General features: G+C 57.7%; 1 protein-coding gene across 4 annotated transcripts in view; it reads left to right on the top strand.

The window, feature by feature from the left end:
• Nucleotides 1–18311, top strand: part of LOC125633295 (cullin-9-like) — a 64643-nt gene that overhangs the window by 35653 nt on the left and 10679 nt on the right. For all 4 annotated transcript variants that reach the window (XM_048842391.2, XM_075127287.1, XM_075127288.1 and 1 more), the window contains 16 exons: nucleotides 988–1163; nucleotides 1557–1690; nucleotides 1773–1958; nucleotides 2702–2817; nucleotides 3455–3637; nucleotides 4104–4261; nucleotides 4587–4800; nucleotides 5001–5172; nucleotides 5630–5778; nucleotides 6441–6558; nucleotides 7022–7218; nucleotides 7297–7556; nucleotides 7640–8003; nucleotides 8303–8443; nucleotides 14827–14991; nucleotides 15086–15249. In XM_048842391.2, the coding sequence (XP_048698348.2) occupies nucleotides 988–1163; nucleotides 1557–1690; nucleotides 1773–1958; nucleotides 2702–2817; nucleotides 3455–3637; nucleotides 4104–4261; nucleotides 4587–4800; nucleotides 5001–5172; nucleotides 5630–5778; nucleotides 6441–6558; nucleotides 7022–7218; nucleotides 7297–7556; nucleotides 7640–8003; nucleotides 8303–8443; nucleotides 14827–14991; nucleotides 15086–15249 (2897 nt within the window). The remainder of the gene's footprint in view (nucleotides 1–987; nucleotides 1164–1556; nucleotides 1691–1772; nucleotides 1959–2701; nucleotides 2818–3454; nucleotides 3638–4103; nucleotides 4262–4586; nucleotides 4801–5000; nucleotides 5173–5629; nucleotides 5779–6440; nucleotides 6559–7021; nucleotides 7219–7296; nucleotides 7557–7639; nucleotides 8004–8302; nucleotides 8444–14826; nucleotides 14992–15085; nucleotides 15250–18311) is intronic.

Here is an 18311-nt window from a genome sequence, read left to right as displayed (position 1 = left end):
TTGTCCGCTCTTTGCATCACTGATAGAGAGATATGTACGGCTGTTTGCTCCTCCAGGTATTAATCACTTACTCTGGGTTTATCAGTAAACAAAAGTGATTTTATTAAGTATAAAAAGTAGGATTTAAGTACTAATACAATAAGCCCAATACATTAAGAAACTGATTTACAGGTAATATCTCATCCTCAGAGGTGTTCCGATAAGCTTCTTTCACAGACTAGACTCCTTCCTTGTCTGGGCCCAGTCCTTTCCCCGGTACAGTCCTTGTTAATTCCAGCAGACATCTTAGGTGATAACTAGGGGTTTTTTCGTGACTGGCAGCCCCTTTTGTCCTGCTCCACCCCCTTTCTAGCTTTGGCACAAGGCGGGAATCTTTTGTCTCTTTGGGTACCCACCCCTCCTTCTAAATGGAAAAGCAACAGATTTAAGATGGATTCCAGTATCATGTGACATGGTCACATGTCACTGTAAGACCCTGAGTCTCCATTCCCCATGGGCTGGCCCACAGGTACGCGGGAAGGTTTGCAGGTAAATAAACCATTTACAACCAATTGTCCTAGTCAGTGGGAGCCATCACGATTTTAAACCACCATTAATGGCCCACAACTTTGCATAATTATAATAGGACCTCAGAGTTATACTTCATATTTCTAGCTTCAGATACATGAATGATACATGCATACAAGTAGGAGGAACATAGTCAGTAGGTTATAATCTTTATGATACCTTACAAGAGACCTTTTGCATAAAGCATATCCCAGTTACATCATAGTCACACTGACAAGCATATTTCCATAAAGCACCTGGTGTGCAACATCACAGCCCCGTCCCTGTGTGCAGCCGAGCCGGTCCCTGGCCTCCCTCACCCCCTGCAGGGGCTCTACGGGCCGCGAGAGGCCTGGCCCAGGGGCACCCCGTGGGAGTCGCTCGGTCAGCTCCGGGCCTGGCGGGCCCATGTCTAACCAGGGAGGTTTGTGCCCTCTGCAGGGTGGTATTGACACGCGGGTGCGTGGCATCGAGATCCTGGGGCCCAAGCCCACCTTCTGGCCCATCTTCAAGGAGCAGCTGTGCCGGCGGACCTACCTGTTCTACACTACCCAGGCACACACGTGGTGCCAGGAGATCGCGGACGAGCGCATGCAGCTGCTGCAGCTCTTCAACAGGTGAGGCCTGTCCCCGGGGTGGCCCACAGCGCTGACCAGAGCCCCGGGCAGTGCCTTGCCCCTTGTGTCTGTACCCGGGGTCCTCCCCGAGCGCTGACCAGAGCCCCGGGCAGTGCCTTGCCCCTTGTGTCTTTACCCGGGGTCCTCCCCGAGCGCTGACCAGAGCCCCGGGCAGTGCCTTGCCCCTTGTGTCTGTACCCGGGTCCTCCATGGGCAGTGCCCTGCCCTGAGTGTGGCTGTACCTGGGGCTGTACCTCTCTTCTCCCTCCAGCGCTGGCCATGGCCCTTGGAAGTGCCCTGCCCTGTGTGTCTGTACCCAGGATCTGCCCGCCCTGCGCTGGCAAGGTCCCAGGGCCCCGCCAGTGACTGGTGCGGGTGTCTCTGCTGTTGCAGGCTGAACTGCGCCCTGCGGCACGAGCAGGTGTTCGCCGATCGCTTCCTTCCCGATGACGAGGCGGCCCAGGCTCTGGGCAGGACCTGCTGGGAGGCCCTAATCAATCCCTTGGTGCAGAGCATCACCAGCCCAGGTACCGTTTCCCCCTGCCCGGTTCCCCGCTGCCCCCAGCCTGCCCGGCCCGACTGGCTCAGCCTCCCCCTCCGGCCTTGCAGATCCCAGCGGCGTCAGCCCCCTGGCCTGGCTCCTGAGCGAGTACCTGGAGAACCTGGAGACGGCCCGACGCGCCAAGAGCCGCGCCACCATCTTCAATTCCCGCGTGCGGCGCCTGAGCCACCTGCTGGTGCACGTGGACCCCGGCAGCCCGGAGCCCGAGGAGCTGAGAGCCCCAGTCAAAGCCAGTAAGGGCCCCTCCCCCGGCGGGCAGGGAGTGGGCCGGGTCCCAGGGTGGGGCTAGGGGAGGAGGCCCTGGGGTGCTGCCCGAGGCTGAGTGGGGAGAGGGGTCCCTCCGGGTAAGGACTCTCCGGGCTGCCTTTGACACGTCCTGCTGCCAGGGCCGGGCACTGGTGCTGCAGCTCGGCGCGACCCTGTGTGTGCCTGGCGCCCGCAGGCGGGGTGACGTGGGAGAGGGCTCTGTGGGGCTGGCGGGCAGCCCCTGGGCCTGGCGCGGCAGAGGCTGGTCCTCAAGGCCCTGGGCGGCTGGCTCAGCGGAGCCGGCTGGTGTAGGAGGCAGAGATGTGGGGGCCTAGCCCAGCCCTCAGATCCGTGGGTCTGGTGCCCACAGGCTGTTGTAGGGGGCAGGATCCTGGCCGGGGGTGGCTACTCCGCTGCCCCGGGGTCTGCGCACCAGGGTGCCCGGGACTGTCTGGCTGCTACGCGCCCTGAGCTCCAGGCTTGGCCCCCGCAGCCCCCGCACACACACACACTCAGTGACCATGTGGGGCTGAGCCGGGCCCATGTGGGCAGGGGGCTCCCAGCCACCCCTGCCAACTGCCAGCAAGCTGCCCTCTCCGTGGGAGCGCTGGGAGGGTCGGGCCCAGCCCACGCCCCACAGGCAGCTTTGGGGTGGGGGAGGCTGCTCGTGCTGGTGCTGCCCCTGCCCTGCCCCCCGGGCGTTGCCCTCACGTCGGCTCCCCCTTGGCAGATGGGAAGAACGGGAAGAACAAGGAGACGAGCTCCGGGGCCGCCAAGGTGTCGGGGAAGAAGCCCAGCAGCCTTACGGGGATTACGCAGTGCTGGAGGGGCGTGGTGCAGCAGCAGGTGTGGGGGGGCGACGGGGGAGGGGGGCGTGGTGCAGCAGCAGGTGTGCGGGGGGGCGACGGGGGAGGGGCGTGGTGCAGCAGCAGGTGTGTGGGGGGGGCGACGGGGGAGGGGGCTGGTGCAGCAGCAGGTGTGGGGGGGGGCGACAGGGGGAGGGGGCTGGTGCAGCAGCAGGGGTGAGGGGAGCATTGGGCTGTGTGTATCTGCTGCCCGTCCCCCACCCCATCCTGCGTGGGGGGAGCAGGGCCCCGTCCACCTCTGTCTCTGCGGCTCCTGCCCCAGGCCCATGAAGCCCTTGGGACACTAGATGCGAAGGGCCCTTCCCATGCCTGGCCCGTCCTGTCCCCCTGGGACCCTCCCCACCGTCGGGGCTGCCCCCATGCCCGGCCTACCCTCTACCCCCTGTGGCTGGTCAGCCCATCCCCCCGGGCCACTCCCTGTGTCTGTCATGTCCCATCCCCCCCCCGCACACCCATCCTGCCCCCCACAGGCACCCCAGCCTGTCCCCTCCCAGCGCTCAGTCCCGCCTGGACCCCCTTGGGTCCCTCCCCACGCCCGTCCCGGCCTGTACTCCCCCCAAGGCTCCCTCAGGGCCCTCCCCGCCGGCCTGTAACCGTGGGCTGCCTGCCCCGCACAGGTGAAGCGGTTCCTGGAGTCGTCGTGGCAGGGGCCGGACTTCGTGGAGCGGTACTGCCGTCTCTACCTGGGCCTGCGCCACGCCATGGAGGAGCTGTTCGGGCAGCAGACGGCCTTCACGCTGGCCCTGCGGCAGGGCTTTTCCGGGGGCCTGCTGCAGCTCTCCTTCCTGACGGCCATGCACGTGAGTGGGGGGCTGCCGTGGGGCTGGCCTGGCCCTGGGGCACGAGCCTGGGGCCCAGCAGAGCTGCCAGGCTGGTCGGCCTGGTGCCAGGTGTGAGGGGGCCCAGGTGCATGGGGGTCTGCCGGTTACCCCTGCTGTATTCAGGCCGTCTAGTCCGCTCCTGCTCCAACAGCCCTGGGCCCTGAGAGGGAGCGAGGCCCTCGCGCCCCCTTGCCCACCGCCCAGACATGCAGCTCCCACGGCCCCACCTCCCCCATTCTGCCTCCCTGTCTCCACGGGTGGGGTGACCCCTGGGAATGACCCAGCTCCTAGGGAGTGGCCCCTCCCCCTCTGCAGGACTGTTCCCTCCCCTGGAGCCCCCCCATCACCCCTCTCCATGGGAGTGTCCCCTGAGCCTCCATGGGGACTCCCTGCCGTGGGGAGCCACCCCGAGAAGGCCCCTGGCAGCTGGCGCTCTCCCCTGCAGGTGAGTGAGCAGTTTGCTCGCTACATCGACCAGCGGATCCAGGAGAGCCAGAGGGACACGGCCAACGTGGAGTCGCTGCACCGGCTACAGCAGAGCCTGGAGCCCATTCTCTTCCTCTCTGGCCTGGAGCTCGCCAACACCTTCGAGCACTTCTACCGGTGAGCGGCCCCAGCCGGGGGAGTGGGGCGCTGGGCCCCACACCCGGCCTGGGCTCTGTCTTGGGCCTGCCACGTCTGTGAGTGCTGGTGCCTGGCTTGTTATGGGGGCTCTGGTTCGGCTTGGGCCGTGGGCTCCCCAAAGTCCCGCCAGACTCCGATCAGCAGCCCCAGAGCCCTGCTCCAGGCCATAGCAAAGGCAGGGAGGGTCCTGGGGGGGGTTCCGGGACGGGAATTAGGGGTGGCTCCAGGCCTAGGGGCCAGGGTGGGTTTGTGGGGAGGCAGTCGGGGGCTCTGGGCCCCACCCTGACGCCGGCGGCCGTTGCAGATATTACCTGGGCGACCGGCTCCTGGCCCAGGGGAACGTGTGGCTGGAACGGGCCGTCGTGGAGCAGATCGGGCTCTGCTTCCCCAATCGCTTCCCCCAGCAGATGCTGAAGAGTCTGAGTGAGTCGGAGGAGCTGCAGCAGCAATTCCACCTCTTCCAGCTGCAGCAGCTTGACAAGCGCCTGCTGGAGCTGGACGCGGGCCAGGAGGACGCGGTGAGCCCCCGGGCAGGGCGGGGTCTGCCTGGGGCCCCCTCCCTTCCCAGGGGGGCGGGGTCTGCCCGGGGCCACTTTCCTTCCTAGGGGGGTGGGGGGAAGCAGTGAAACGCCCTGGCGGGGCAGGGTCTGCTCAGGGGGTGCTGCAGACGAGCCCCTGGCGGGAGCCTGATCCCTGACACCCCTGCTCCTGTCCCCAGGCGATGGCGGAGGAGCCGGCCACGCTGGAGGAGGAGCTGGAGGTGAAGGTGCTGGCCCTGTCCCCGCGCTGCTGGACCGTCTCCCCGCTCTGCTACCTGGAGGATCCCAGCAGATGTTTCCCGCAGCCCCTTGGGGGCTACTTGGCGCGGTTTGCCGACTTCTACACCAACAGTGAGTCTGGGTGCTGGGGTGGGGCCACCTAGGCCGAGCAGGGGCTTGGGGGCTGTCCCTGTGCCCCATGGTGGTGGTGGAGAGCGGTGTGTGACAGGAGAGGGAGCACCAGGGGGCTGTTCGGGTCGCTCTGCAGGGGATGGGGGGCAGGGCCCTAGAGTCACTGCACTGGGCTGGAGATTTGGGGCGGGGGGTGTCAGACGCAGCAGTGAAACCCCTGGCCATGGCCGTGACTCCTGGGGCAGCTGCTAGTGCTGGGCCAGGCCGGCGAGCTGAGGGGTGAGCTCCAGCCCCACCTGGATGTGTGTGGCTGGAATAGGGCAGGCTGGCAATCAGTGGGGTAAGCTGCAGCCCTGCCTAGGGGCATGTGGCTAGGGGGGCACAGCCCTGGCTGGCTGAGGACCCCGGGGGCCTGGCCCTCTGGTGGCTCTGCTGGGACTGGCCGCGTCTCTTGCAGGTCAGAGCCGGTTTGGCCTGGAGCACACGAAGCCGCGGCGGCTGCAGTGGACGTGGCTGGGCCACGCGGAGCTCCGGTTCGCGGGCAGCACCATCCTGCACGTCTCCACCCTGCAGATGTACATTCTGCTGGGCTTCAACAGCGCCCAGGTGGGACCCCCCTCTCCTCCCCCAGCATCCTGGAGCTGCCCCCAGCTCCCCCCTGGGGTGAGAACCCCCAACCTGGCTGCAGACCCCTCCTGTCCTCGCAACACAGGGAGAACTTCCCCCCAGCTCATCCATATGGGGCAGAGACCCCCTGTCCTCCCCCCTGCACAGATACCCCCTTTCCCTCTGTCCGTCCCCCCCTCCCCCCAGGCAGTGACCCCCGAGCCCCTGGACTCTTTTCTCCACAGCCCGGTCCCTGCCCCCCCGTGACCCAGGAGCCGCTGCAAAGCAGCCGCTGTGTCCGGTGTGGCTTGTGCCAGAGGAATCGGTGCTGTTCTCTCTCCCCTTTGCCCCTCAGTCCCCTAATGCGGTACCACAGCCCCTTGGCTGGCGCCCCCCCCCCCCACAAACCCTCTATTGCCACAGCCTCTGATGCCCCCCCCATTGCCACGGCCCCTCCCCCACAGCCCCTGGCACCTCCCCCGCATCATCCTGGCCCCCAGACACCTCGCCCCAGTGCAATCACTCCGGCCCCATTGCCCCAGCCCCTGGGCCGTGGCTCCAAGACACCTGGCCAACTTGCCCTGTCCTGGTCCCCAGAGCTGTTGCCCCATCACCATGGCCCTGCCTCTGCGTATTCACTTCCTGTCTCCTTTGCTCCGCAGGAAGTTGCTGTGGAGACCCTGGCCCAGGCCACAGGGCTGTCTCCTGTCCTGCTGAGCCATGCGCTGAAACCTCTGATGGGAGAGGCCGGGATCCTGACCCAGAGCCTGCCTCAGGAGGGTGCGTATGGGGAGACTGGGGAGGGGCAGTTGAGCCCTGTCCCTGGGTGGTTCCTGAAGAAGGGGACCACAGATGGGGATGGAGCCCCTACGCTGGGCCTGGTTGCAGGGTATGGAGGGTTGGCCGGGCAGGGCTGGTCCCAGAGCAGATGCCAGGGAGCAGGGGTTTGTCTGTGAGCCGGAAGGGGGTTTGCATCTGGAGTGGCCAGTCCCCAAGCAGGGCTGGCTGGGGGGAGGAGAGAACTGGGCTGGTGTCAGTGTGTGGGGTGGGGGGTTTGGGGGTGGTCCCCAAGAAGGGCCGGGGGTTGGGTACATGGGAGGGGCTGGGACTGGTCCCCAAGCAGGTCCATGGGGGTAGATGGAAGGGGCTGGGGCTGGTCCCCAAGCAGGGCTGGGGGGGGACATGGGAGGGGCTGGAGGAGCTGCTCCCTGGGCGTGGCTGAGCGTGGCTGTGTCGGTCCCAGGCGTCCTGCGGCTGAACGAGGCGGCCCTGGCGCGGGCGGCGGGCCAGCACCTGTGGCTGCTCCCACAGCAGACGTACCTGAACGTGGAGGATGACGAGGGAAGCACCCTGGAGAGGAAGAGGAACATCATCTGCTGCCTCATCATCCAGATCCTGAAAGGGGAGAAGGAGCTGCACATCGATAACCTGGTGTTCAGGGTACGGGTCCTGGCAGGGGAGGGCCGCGGGGCTCCGTGCCCGGGCAGCGTCGGGGTAACTCTGCCCTCTCCCCCCCAGGTGATCGACGCCTGTCAGAAATGGGAGTCTGGCCCCGCCCTGCAGTTCCTCAGCTTTTGCTGCAGCAGCACGGACGTGCTGTCCTGCATCCTGCACCTGCTGAGCCAGGGCTACCTGCGGCGCCAGGAGGAGAACCCCCAGCTGCTGGCGTACGTCTCCGTGGAGCCCACGACACCTCACCGGGGCCAGGCCCAGGTTGTTTTCCGGAGCACAGAGTGCCGGAGGGGGCAGGACAAGGGCAGCAAGTTCTCCCCATTCAGGTAGGGGAGAGTCTCAGGTGGAGCTGGAGGGGGCCATCACCAGGAGCTCTCCAGACGGGTGACGGGCGTTTCCTCTCTGCCAGGCTGGATACCCGTGGAGTCGGCCCAGAGGCGGTCCTGATGGAGACCCTGCTGCTGCCTATGGGGCGCACCATGAGTCAGGAGGAGGTGCAGGCACTCATGAACCAGACAGTGCAGCAGGTCCTGGACACCCTGAGTGTCTCAGCCGATAGAGCCCAGCACCTGCTCATTCACTGCAAGTGGAACGTGGACCTGCTAATCCAGCGCTACACCGAGGACCCCGAGCTGCTGCTGATTTCCTCAGGCCTGCAAGTGCAGAATCCCCAGCCACCCCCGAGCCCTATCACCCACTGTCCGGTGTGCGTGAGCCAGCTGTGCCCGGACGACAGCCCTCCCACCCTCTGCTGCGTGCACTATTGCTGCAAGGTGAGGGTACTGGGGGCTGGTAGCATCTATGACCGTGAGGGGAGGACCCTGCTCCCAGGAAGGGGGACACAGCTGTCAGGGGAGGGTCCCGGGGGCACATCATCACCCCTCTTTCCCTGGCTTCCTCGTGTTCCTGGGCTCGCTCCCTGTTTTCAAGTGTGCCATGATCCTGGTGCCACTCCACCTGCGAGGCAAATTCCTGAGTTTGTCTGGAGCTGGGAGACGGCCCCTGAAAAAAGGAGGGGGCTCATCAGGAGGTTCTGTGCATTCTCTAGATCTGATCTTTTCCCCCTCCCCAGTCCTGCTGGAATAAATACCTGACGACTTGCATCGAGCAGAACTTGGTTCAGAACTGCACCTGTCCCATCCCTGACTGCCCTGCACAGCCCACCACGGACTTCATCCGCTCCATCATCTCCTCCCAGGAGGTCATTGCCAAGGTGGGTGAGGTCACTGCCGGACGTGGGGCCATGTGTAGTCCACCCTGAGCGGGTGTGTTAGGGAACATGCTTTGTTTCTAGGCCACCGCCTTTCCCTCTTCCTGTCTTGGAGAGTGGTGGGGCTGAGAGCTACCCAGGAGAAACCTGGTGCCTTTGAATGAATGAATCCTCCCCTGTGCCGACTGGCTGTTTTGCTCCCCTGCCCTATCTCACACTCTTCGCACCCCCCTCCCTGCCCTCGTCCCTCCCTTTGCACCCCGCTGCCTCCGTTCCTGTTGCTCTGTGTATCTAATCCTCTTCCAACCCAAACCAGAAACCAGCCACGAGAGAACGATGGCACTCCCTGTGCAGAAACAAAAATAGCTCCTCTTCCCCAGGGCACATCAATCTAAACAGTATGTGGCTAGAGTGTCCCTGTGTTACGAACATAAGCCCCCAGTTCTCAGACCCCCCCCTCTGCCCAGTTTCCTCCCCCCACCTTGGAGTGCCATTGGACAGGAGATACCAAGGTGGCAAAGAGGGAGGAGTCAAGGTCAGGCTCCCAGTGGAAGGCTTGTCTCAATATTAACATCTTTTCAGAACTGGGCTTTCCTTCCTCTTCCGGAAATGACTGGTGGCCTGGTGGGAACCCCTTCCCCATCTACAGAATTATCAAACACCCGCCCACGTCCCTGTTGTCCAGGGAAGTATGGCATGGCTAGATTTGCAGAGAGCTATTTTAGTTTCTGCACAATTTCTGTGGGAGTTCCTGGTGGAGAGCGCCTGGAGGCAAGGGTCGCTGGGCCTGGAGCAGAGAGGGGTGACTAAGGTACTGCTGTTTGAGTCTTAGCTGGGGGAAACTTGGGATCTGCTAACTCAGCCCTTTGGGAGGCATTTCTTGCTTGGATTTCCTTTGACATCCGGGCAGCTGCTGTTGGTGGCCCGACTGGTGCCCAGATGTTTCTCTCCATGCTGACTTTCTCTCCGGGAGTGAGTACTGTCCTTGTTATGACTGGGAGCAAGAGAGGAAGTTCCTTATTTGCACGGAGGGAGAGGTTTCTATTCCTGCTACTTCTGGATTCCCAAAAAGAGAGGCGGTCTGTGACCCATTCAGGACTTAAGAATGTTCAAAGAAATGTTGTCAAGAAAACAAAGTTCAGGATGACCACCCTTCTGTTATCCCTTGCCTGGAGGTTGAGGGCAGCATACCATCTTTCATGTGGCAATACAGCTGGACCACAGGAAGCTTTTTTCAATTCATAGTACACAGTATGCACTGCCAGTATACAGTCCTGCACTTGGTCTAGCCTCAGCCCCATGGGGATTCACAAAGCACGTGAAGATAGTTGTGGCCCATCCATGCCATCTTGGAATTCAGATATTTCCTTACCTGAATGATTGGCTATTCCAGGAAGATTGAGGTCACGCATCCAGAACAGCCTTCTTGTCATCAGATATCTGTTCTCTGGTCTAGGTCCAAAACTGGACATAGAAAAATCAATTTTACAGCCTCGAAAGAGAATACATTTCATGGGGATGGGCCTTGCTAACACGTCTGGCATGGCTTATCTTCCAATGAGTATAGTCTCTACAGCTGAGAGTCTCGCGTCCACTCTGCGAACAAGAGTGTGTGAGAGTCTGCAGCTCTTGGGACACTTGGCCTCATGCACGTACATGCCATGCTTTACTTGAGATGTCTACAAACCTGGTTTCATACAGTATATCCCCCAAACTGACATTTCCTGGGCATGTGGGTTTGCGTACCTGCATGAGTGCTTCCGTCTCTTAATTGGTGGATAAAGCTTTAGAATGTATGCAGAGGAGTTCCATTCCTGCCATCAGAACCCACTGTGACATCCCTAGACTGGTGAGCTGCGAGGTCACTCCAGACCTCGACTCTGGGAGACAGCCTTACCCTGCTCTGCTGTGAGAACCCCCACTCCCGGACTGTTCGTGCACAGCCTCTAGCATGTAAGCTGCTCCCAGTTACGTGAGTGATCACTTTTGGCCAGCCACTGCTTGGATCGTGCAACCGAATGACACTAGCCAATATCTCCGGTCCCTGACACAACCCTAGGAACCTCCATCTTGCAGTGTCCAGTTATCCCTGCTGGACACTGCAAACTTATGAGTTCGTCAATTTAACAAAGAAACTGATATGTACTAGACTTGTTATCCCAAGGGGAGTCTCTGACACGCTTCAAACCAAATGCACTGCTTCAGGTAGACTGAACAAACAAATGTATTAACTACAAAAGACAGATTTTACCTGATTATAAGTTAAAGCATAACAAGTCAGATTTGGTCAAATGAAATAAAAGCAAAACGCATTCTAAGCTGAACTTAATACTTTCAATGTCCTTAAAACTTAGATGCTTCTCATCAGTTGCCCTTCAGCCAGGCCCTCCACTTTGATCAGCGCTTCATTTGCTTGTTGTGTTGTCTGTAGATGTAGGTGGAATACAGAGAGAACATTGCAAACATCTCTCCCTTTTATCGTATCCTTTCTTTCCTCTTGGCTTTGCGCCCCCCCTTCAGAGTCAGGTGAGCATTACCTCATCGTAGTCCCAAACTGACAAAGGGAAGGAGGGTGTCTCACTTGAGAGTCCAGCAGATCCTTTATTGCTGCCTAGGCCAGTGTCCTTTGTTCCTGTGAGGCTGGGCTGGGTTTGTCCCATACATGCCATGATGAGGCGTGAACTGCCCCTCTGCTCTTGGAGAGTTTTTTGCCTGAATTTGTTTTAAGCCGTGAGGACACATTTTCTGCCTCATAACTATATACATGAAATTACAACCTATAACATTACTATAACAACAATGCGCAGTGCATCATGAGCCTTCTGAAGACACCCGACATGACAAACTTTGCACTGGATATCACACAATCATAAGGATGAACATGGGGGTGCAGGGTGTTCCCCTGAGGTACACCCACCTTAAATAATAGTCTATAAGGACAAAATCTCACTCCAACTACACCAAAATTTCATATAAACCTGTCAGTTCACTTACCTGTGTCTTTCCCAAAGCCGCATGCATCTAGCAAGAAAAGGAGACTTTGTTTGCTTGACATGAGATGAGCCCTGGCATTGTACCTTCCTAGAACAGACCGGAACAGAAAGCCACCTAGATTTACTGCTGCCATAGCAGAATGAGTATGAGGACATGAGTACGAGCTGTATCGTCTCAGAGAATATCGAAGTGGATCTCTGGCTGTATCCTGTTACCAGATGGCACAGCTGGGAGTAAGGGCTCCACGTGGGTGTAAGGACTCCCTCTGCAGGGTCGCAAGCAGCCTCAGCAGCATCACCTCAAGAGGTGCCCCTTGTTATTTGCAGGTGAGCTACATGGAGTTCCATCTACACATTCCTGAGACATATCCCCTTGGTCCAAGGCTCCTCAGCTGACTTCCTTTGGCACCGGGGCTCTCCAAGCAGCTATACCTTCTTCTTGAGCAGTGTCCCAATGGGTGCGCCACTTCAGATGGGCGCGCGTCCTGTGCGCCTTAGATTGGAGATCCCCGCTTTAGGTAGCTGTGCCCACTGGGTCCACACATGCACTCTACTCTGCCTCGTGCTCTGCGCCATGGCTACATAGAGCTCCACGGGCGACCCGCCCTCAGTTCCTTCTTAGCCGAGACTGAGCCTCGGCAGCATCCCAGTGGAGCTGAGCCCAACTGTACTTTTTAGTTTTGTTTTTTCTCCTAGCTTTACTTAGCTTAGTTAGCTACAGTAGTTAAATCGTTACACAACCCGCAAGATTTATTGTAAGGCCCGTTGTCCTTTCAGTTTTTTCCCTGAGGGGAACTTTGGAGTCCTGGGAGGTATGTCCAGCTCTCCGGGTTTTAAATGTTGCCTTTAATGCCAGGATGCTCTCCCAGTGAGCGGCGGGCACTCCTGGTGTGTCTGATGCTGTAGGGAGTCACACCCCCCCACTCCCCCAAATGTAATTTTTGCCTGGCTGTAAAATTGAGACAGAAAGAACCAGGAGATTAAATTGCGCCTCCATCTGGCTTCTGACCCAGGCCACTGGACCACCCCCCCATGCACCAGTCTCCAAGCAAGTCTCAACCACATCAGTACCACGCTCCTCAAGAGCTTCTAAGAGGAACTCAAGAATCCTCTCAAAGAGACACTAGGAAACAGAGCTTGGGTTCCCCCAGTAGGGAATCTATCTCAAAGAAACCCTGATCACCGATCAAGACAACTGCTTCAGCACCCACTGGTTCCCAACTCTGTACCCACGAGGCTGCAGTTTTCTCAGGTACTGTGAGCACCATTAAACCCAAAGAATGTAAGGGTCCCAACTCTGGGAGATGATCAGTACCACTGGTGTTTGAGGTGACAAGAAGACTACTCTAAGTTGGTATCAGTAGAATCAGCCAACCCGTTGGTACCACCGTAGACCAGACTGTCATCTAGCAGACACTCCTTGGAGCTCATAAAACTTACGGCACTGTCAGCTCCCTGTCCCACAGTAACATCTGCCCAGGCTGCTATCTTGGTACCAACCACTTGGGTACTACACAAGTTTAGATTTTCATGAGACCTTGTGGCAACAGAGATGCCTGACTCCCCTTTGCTTGGTATCAATGTGTTCCAAGACATGCATAGATCCCTGGACATTCAACCAGTACCAACAGGGTCACCACCTTTCTCTACCAGTGCTCTTTCAAGAGACTGTCTAAAGCAGGAAATAGACTCTCTCCTGAACTGAGTTGCACCCCTCTAGGATTCTGTATTGGTGAAGGAACCAAGGACCAGCTTATCTCTTTATGCCCTGGGGTGAGGGGACGTGAGGTCCTTAGGGTGTAGGCATGGCCGCAGCGAACATTGCTGGCTGAAGTACTCTGTTCATCTGAAAGTGCCACCGTTACTGTAAGGGAAATAACATTCCTGCAGGGACTTTGTTTGTTCTAGGTGTGTCAAACAGAAGCCATTCAGCCCTGACACACAAGAGGGTCTCTCCTTGTTTGCAGAAGTAGAACACTGTCCAGCAGTAAGTGCCACTTGCTTTCTGCCTTTGTATCTAGATTCCTGTCTGCCTAACTCTGCCTGGACATTGAGCCACCCCCCCCCGGGCAGATGGGTCTGTCCCGTCCGTAGCCTGTGGCGCCGATGGGTAAAGAGTGGCTGCTGCTGAATGTCTGTTTCATATATCCTGTTTCTTGGTGCTTTGGGTTGTGTTCTCTGTGCATCCCTGCAACTGTCCTCTCTGTGCTGGACCCTGCTCTGCCTCCTGTGCAAAGTCAGAAGCTCACTGAGCCCCTCAGCCGTCGCCCATTCCCCTCTCCAGTTTGCCAACTCCATTTTTCTTTCCCTGAGAGGATTTGACAGGACCATCCCTGTTCTCAAGACAGACAGCTTCTCTCCAGGATGGCATTGTTTAAAAACTCCAGCGTGTTTGGTGCTGGGGAGAGGTGATGGCTTGAAAGCTCTAGGGAATCAAGTCTTCTGGTCTCAGAAGCTGTCCAGAGTGGCCAGCGACATGGCAGGTTTTCCGCACGCTCTGCTCTTCACCAGTTCGCCTCTTCTTAGCCGCGAGAGTGGCTCATTCAACCCGTGGCTCCTCTGCTCAGATGGCCAGGCTGCATCAGCTGGGCAGACGGTTTTGGCGACGTGTCGCATAGGCACTAACTAATGGCCATAGCCTATTCCTTCTGCACTGGGCTGCCCTAGAGGGGAAACCCATGGCACTTTCTCCTGAGCCAGCTAGCCCTTCAGGGCTCTTTGGGGATCTTCTGCTGGTTTGACCTGCCTGTTGAATTATGCTGAAGCCTTTATTACGCTCCATCCTCCACTCGGCCCTGGGTGCCCTTTCCTCTACACCTGACTCTCAGGCAGTGTCTCTATACTGCTTAATCCTCCTCCTGTATCTGCAGTAAGTGTGTGAATATTGCAAGATCCCTCCGGGGCTATATTGTTTCCCACCCTTGTGAACCTAGTTCGCACCATGGTGGGTATTTTGCACGGCCCGTACTCCAGAGAAACCTACCTATCAAGGCAGAATGAGAGCAGAACTGCCGTGTGCTCCATGGCTGCCCCACCAGCAGTCCTAGGGCCTTTGCCAGGAAGCTTGTTGCTTTCTATTTGTATGACGGTAATGTCAGCCAAAATTGGGTCCCTTTGTGCTAGGCCTAGTGCGAGTCAGGGATGTCCCGGCGAGCTTACAACAATCTAAACAGACATGACAGATGCAGGGTGGGAGAAAGGAAGCATCATTGTCCCTATTTTACGGCTGGGGGCTAAGCCGCAGAGGAGGGATGTGACATGCCCACGGTCACGCAGTGAGTTGGTGCCAGGGGTGGGAATTGAACCCACAGCTTGTGAGTCCCAGTACAGTGCCTTAACCACAAGATAATCCTTCCTCCTCCTGCACCTCTGCCCTCATTTCTCTCTCTGCAGTACGAGAAAGCTCTTCTGCGAGGCTACGTGGAGTGCTGCTCCAACTTGACCTGGTGCACTAACCCCCAGGGCTGCGATCAGGTCCTTTGTAAGGAGGGACTCGGCTGCGGAGAGGCCTGCTCCAAGTGCTGCTGGATATCCTGCTTCAACTGCAACTTCCCAGAGGTATGGCTGAGGTTTGCTTGGCCATGGGCCTGTCTTCATGCTGGCTCGCTACTGCCTTCCCGCTCCCCCATGACTCATGTTCTGTCCCTTGCAGGCTCATTACCCGGCCAGCTGCAGCCACATGTCCCAGTGGATGGATGACGGAGGGTACTATGAAGGGATGACGGTGGAAGCCCAGAGCAAACACCTGGCCAAACTCATCTCTAAGCGTTGCCCAAGCTGCCAGGCTCAGATAGAGAAAAACGAGGGCTGTCTACAGTGAGTATCTTTCCCCATTTGGGGGCTGGGCCAGGAGGAGAGGGGAGGGATCCAGGCAGGTTTCTGGGGCACTTAAGAACATAAGAACAGCCACACTGGGTCAGACCAAAGGTCCATCTAGCCCAGTGTCCTGTCTTCCGACAGTGGCCAATGCCAGGTGCCCCAGAGGGAATGAACAGAACAGGGAACCCTCAAATGATCCATCCCCTGTCGCCCATTCCCGGCTTCTGGCAAACAGCAGCTAGAGACACCATTCCTGCCCATCCTGGCTGGTAGCTGTTGATAGACTGATCCTCCATTAATTCCTTGAGTTTCTGTTCTTGCTGGTCCTGGCTTGGCTTCAAGGAGATGAGCTTCTGTGCTGTTGTCTTGTTACCCTGTTGGATGGCTGAGCTGCTCTGGTTCATGGGCTTTGCGAAGCTGGTTTGCTGATCCTAGGTCCTCAGTGGCCAGAATGAAATCCCCCCCAATGGCTCTGCAGTGCTGTACGTGATATAAGTTGGTGGGTCTTGGTCTGTTTTTCAGTGGACAGTTGCCCACTTCACCACTACAACTGGGACATGGCCTGGGCTGCATGCTGGAGCACAGGAGATGCTCAGCTCTGCCACTGTTCTGTTCAAGTGACTTGCTCCAGATCACCCGAATTCTGTGCTTGCTTGTCCTTCTGAATGATCGGGAGAGCAGTGTTATGGCAATGGGTGCAAGTGGCTTATACAATAGGGGGGTCATTGACATCTGAGCAGAGAGGATGAAACTTCCCATGGGAAGAGCGAAAGGTGCCATGTAGTAATGGCACCTGTGAAGGTTGCTGAGGGGTTAAAGCACCCTGTCTGATAGCAGAAGTGCTGAGGATCACCTGTCCAGGCCATGCGATCTCAAGCGAGCAGCCTTGGGCAAGGGGTTTGCAAGGCAGAGTGCTGAGGGCAGACGAGGAGACAGTGAGACTTGTGAGCAACACAGGCCCCAGAGAGCTGCCTCTGTGGACAGGGCAGTGCTTTGAGGTTCTGCAGGATAGTTGTTCATGCCATTTTTTCACCACCCCGCACAAAGCTCTGTGTTCATCACAAATTACACAAAGAAAGTGCCCGACTCCACCTCACCCATTTCTGCTCCAAATGGGAAACCAACCCGCAGAGCCTGGAAATCGTCGGCACTACTAGGCACAGGGGCGACTGGTGTTCTCCTTCCAGTACTATCAGTGCAGATCCCTGCTCTGTGCACCACCGAAAGCACGGAGCCCTCTGGAGAGCTTTGACCTTTGGGGACCATGTGGCCTTTGCCTGGAGCTGTGGAGCACTCCTTGGTAAGCTATGTCCCTGCCTCCCTTGGTTCCTTCCCACACCAGACCAGCAAGTTGAAACTTCCTCTGGTTTCTCAACTTCCTACTCGGACACTTATGTTTGCGCCTTAATCAGGAGCTAGCTTCAGTGTAAACTGTGTTACCACAGTGATAGAACTAGAACTAGTGTGTGGCGTGGGTATGTTTTAGGAGTTCAGTGTTTCTCGATTCTGACTCACTCGCCCTCTCTGGCCTTTTTGAGGTAGTTTTGGTGTTTTTGCTGTAGGGGCAAATAAGGGAAACTCCAGGTTTCAGGACTGATTTTCTTGCAGGGACAAGAAGTCCATAATAGACCCCCCTACTGTTTAATTCTGGGCCCTACGTCTAGGAACAAAGAATAGTAGATCCCCATACTGCATTGGGAGACTGTCTTCTGGAAAGCAGCGAGTCTGGAAAGGACTTGAGGGTCATGGAGGAAATCAACCGTATACAACCCTAGCGTGATGCTGTGGCAAAAAGTCTGTGGGTCTTTCCATGTATAAATGGGAACATGGAGGAGGAGTAGGGAGGTGGCCTCACATGTGACTAGGGTGCATCGGAGACCATTCCTGGAAGCTGTTCGTTGTCCATTTCTGGTGTCCACACTTTAAAAGGAGGTTGACAAAAGAGCTGCCAGAGCTATCTGAGGCCTGGAAAACCTGCCTCCCCGTGAGAGACAAAAGCAGTTCAGTCTGCATGTAGGGGTTTAGTGGAGGAGAGAGAGAGCCTACAAGTACCTGCCTGCAGAGACGATTTCTGATGCTAGCGGGCTCTTTAATTCAGCAGAAGGCAGCACAAGATCCGGTGGCTGGATGTTGACGCTCAAAGCAAAACATTCAAATGGGAGATAAAAGTATCCTTTTTTGTGGGTAGTTAACCCTTGAGACCAAGGGCTGGATTCTCCATCACTTGGCATCGTGCCATCATGATTGGGAGTCTTCTAGAAGTCATGCTCTAGCTCCGCCGCAGTTCAGGGGGCAAAGCTTTTCTTTGAGAGTCTGTGTGTTCCCACTTACAAGAATGGTTTCCTTGACTCTACAGAGCCCTTTTCAGACATTGTCCGTTGGGCTGCACACTCTCTTCAGTGGGATTGAACATTCAACACCCAACATTACTTGAGCGCATGCAGCCCTCAGCTGCCTCAGTTCCTTCGCAGCCGCTGCAGAGAGCTCAGAAAACCCGTCCCGGATAAATAAACCTGCCAGTCCCCTGGCCTGTGGGTATCTTTTAGTGGCTTTGCCATGGTTCCACACTGAGGGCCGGAACTGAGCCCCCTGAGGGATTCAGAGGACATGCTACTTGTCCAGCCCTTGAAGCTTGATGCACGTGTTGGGAGCCTGGTATGTCCGAAGGAAGTGCACTCCCTGGCATACTCTGTCTGCTGAGCATTCACTTCTGGAGCACTGTGAGATAGTCTCTGGGGCTTCAGCCTTATTGTACCAACAAGGTGTTAAAAGGTCTGGGCTCAAAACAATAGCCAGAACAACCCTCATCAACACCTAGACCCACTGTGACTAAGTGGGCAAAGCTATCGCCTCTGCATTCAGATATGGTCTCCCAAGGCCCTTCCTCCGGATTCAGCCTGGCTTCAGCTGACAGCCTGGTTATTGAAAGGAAAGCCTTAGCAATGCTCCGTCGATCTGCCAGAGTCATCCAGACTTTGCTAGCACCCGAGAGAGCCTCAACTCAAAAGGTGTACTCCTCCATCTGGTCCAGGTCCAGCGGCTGGTGCCAAGAGCATGGG

Source organism: Caretta caretta, chromosome 3, assembly GCF_965140235.1.
Source record: "Caretta caretta isolate rCarCar2 chromosome 3, rCarCar1.hap1, whole genome shotgun sequence".
Classification (NCBI taxonomy): domain Eukaryota; kingdom Metazoa; phylum Chordata; order Testudines; family Cheloniidae; genus Caretta; species Caretta caretta.
The sequence above is the reverse complement of the archived record's forward strand: the minus strand, read 5'-3'. Positions and strand labels throughout refer to the sequence as shown.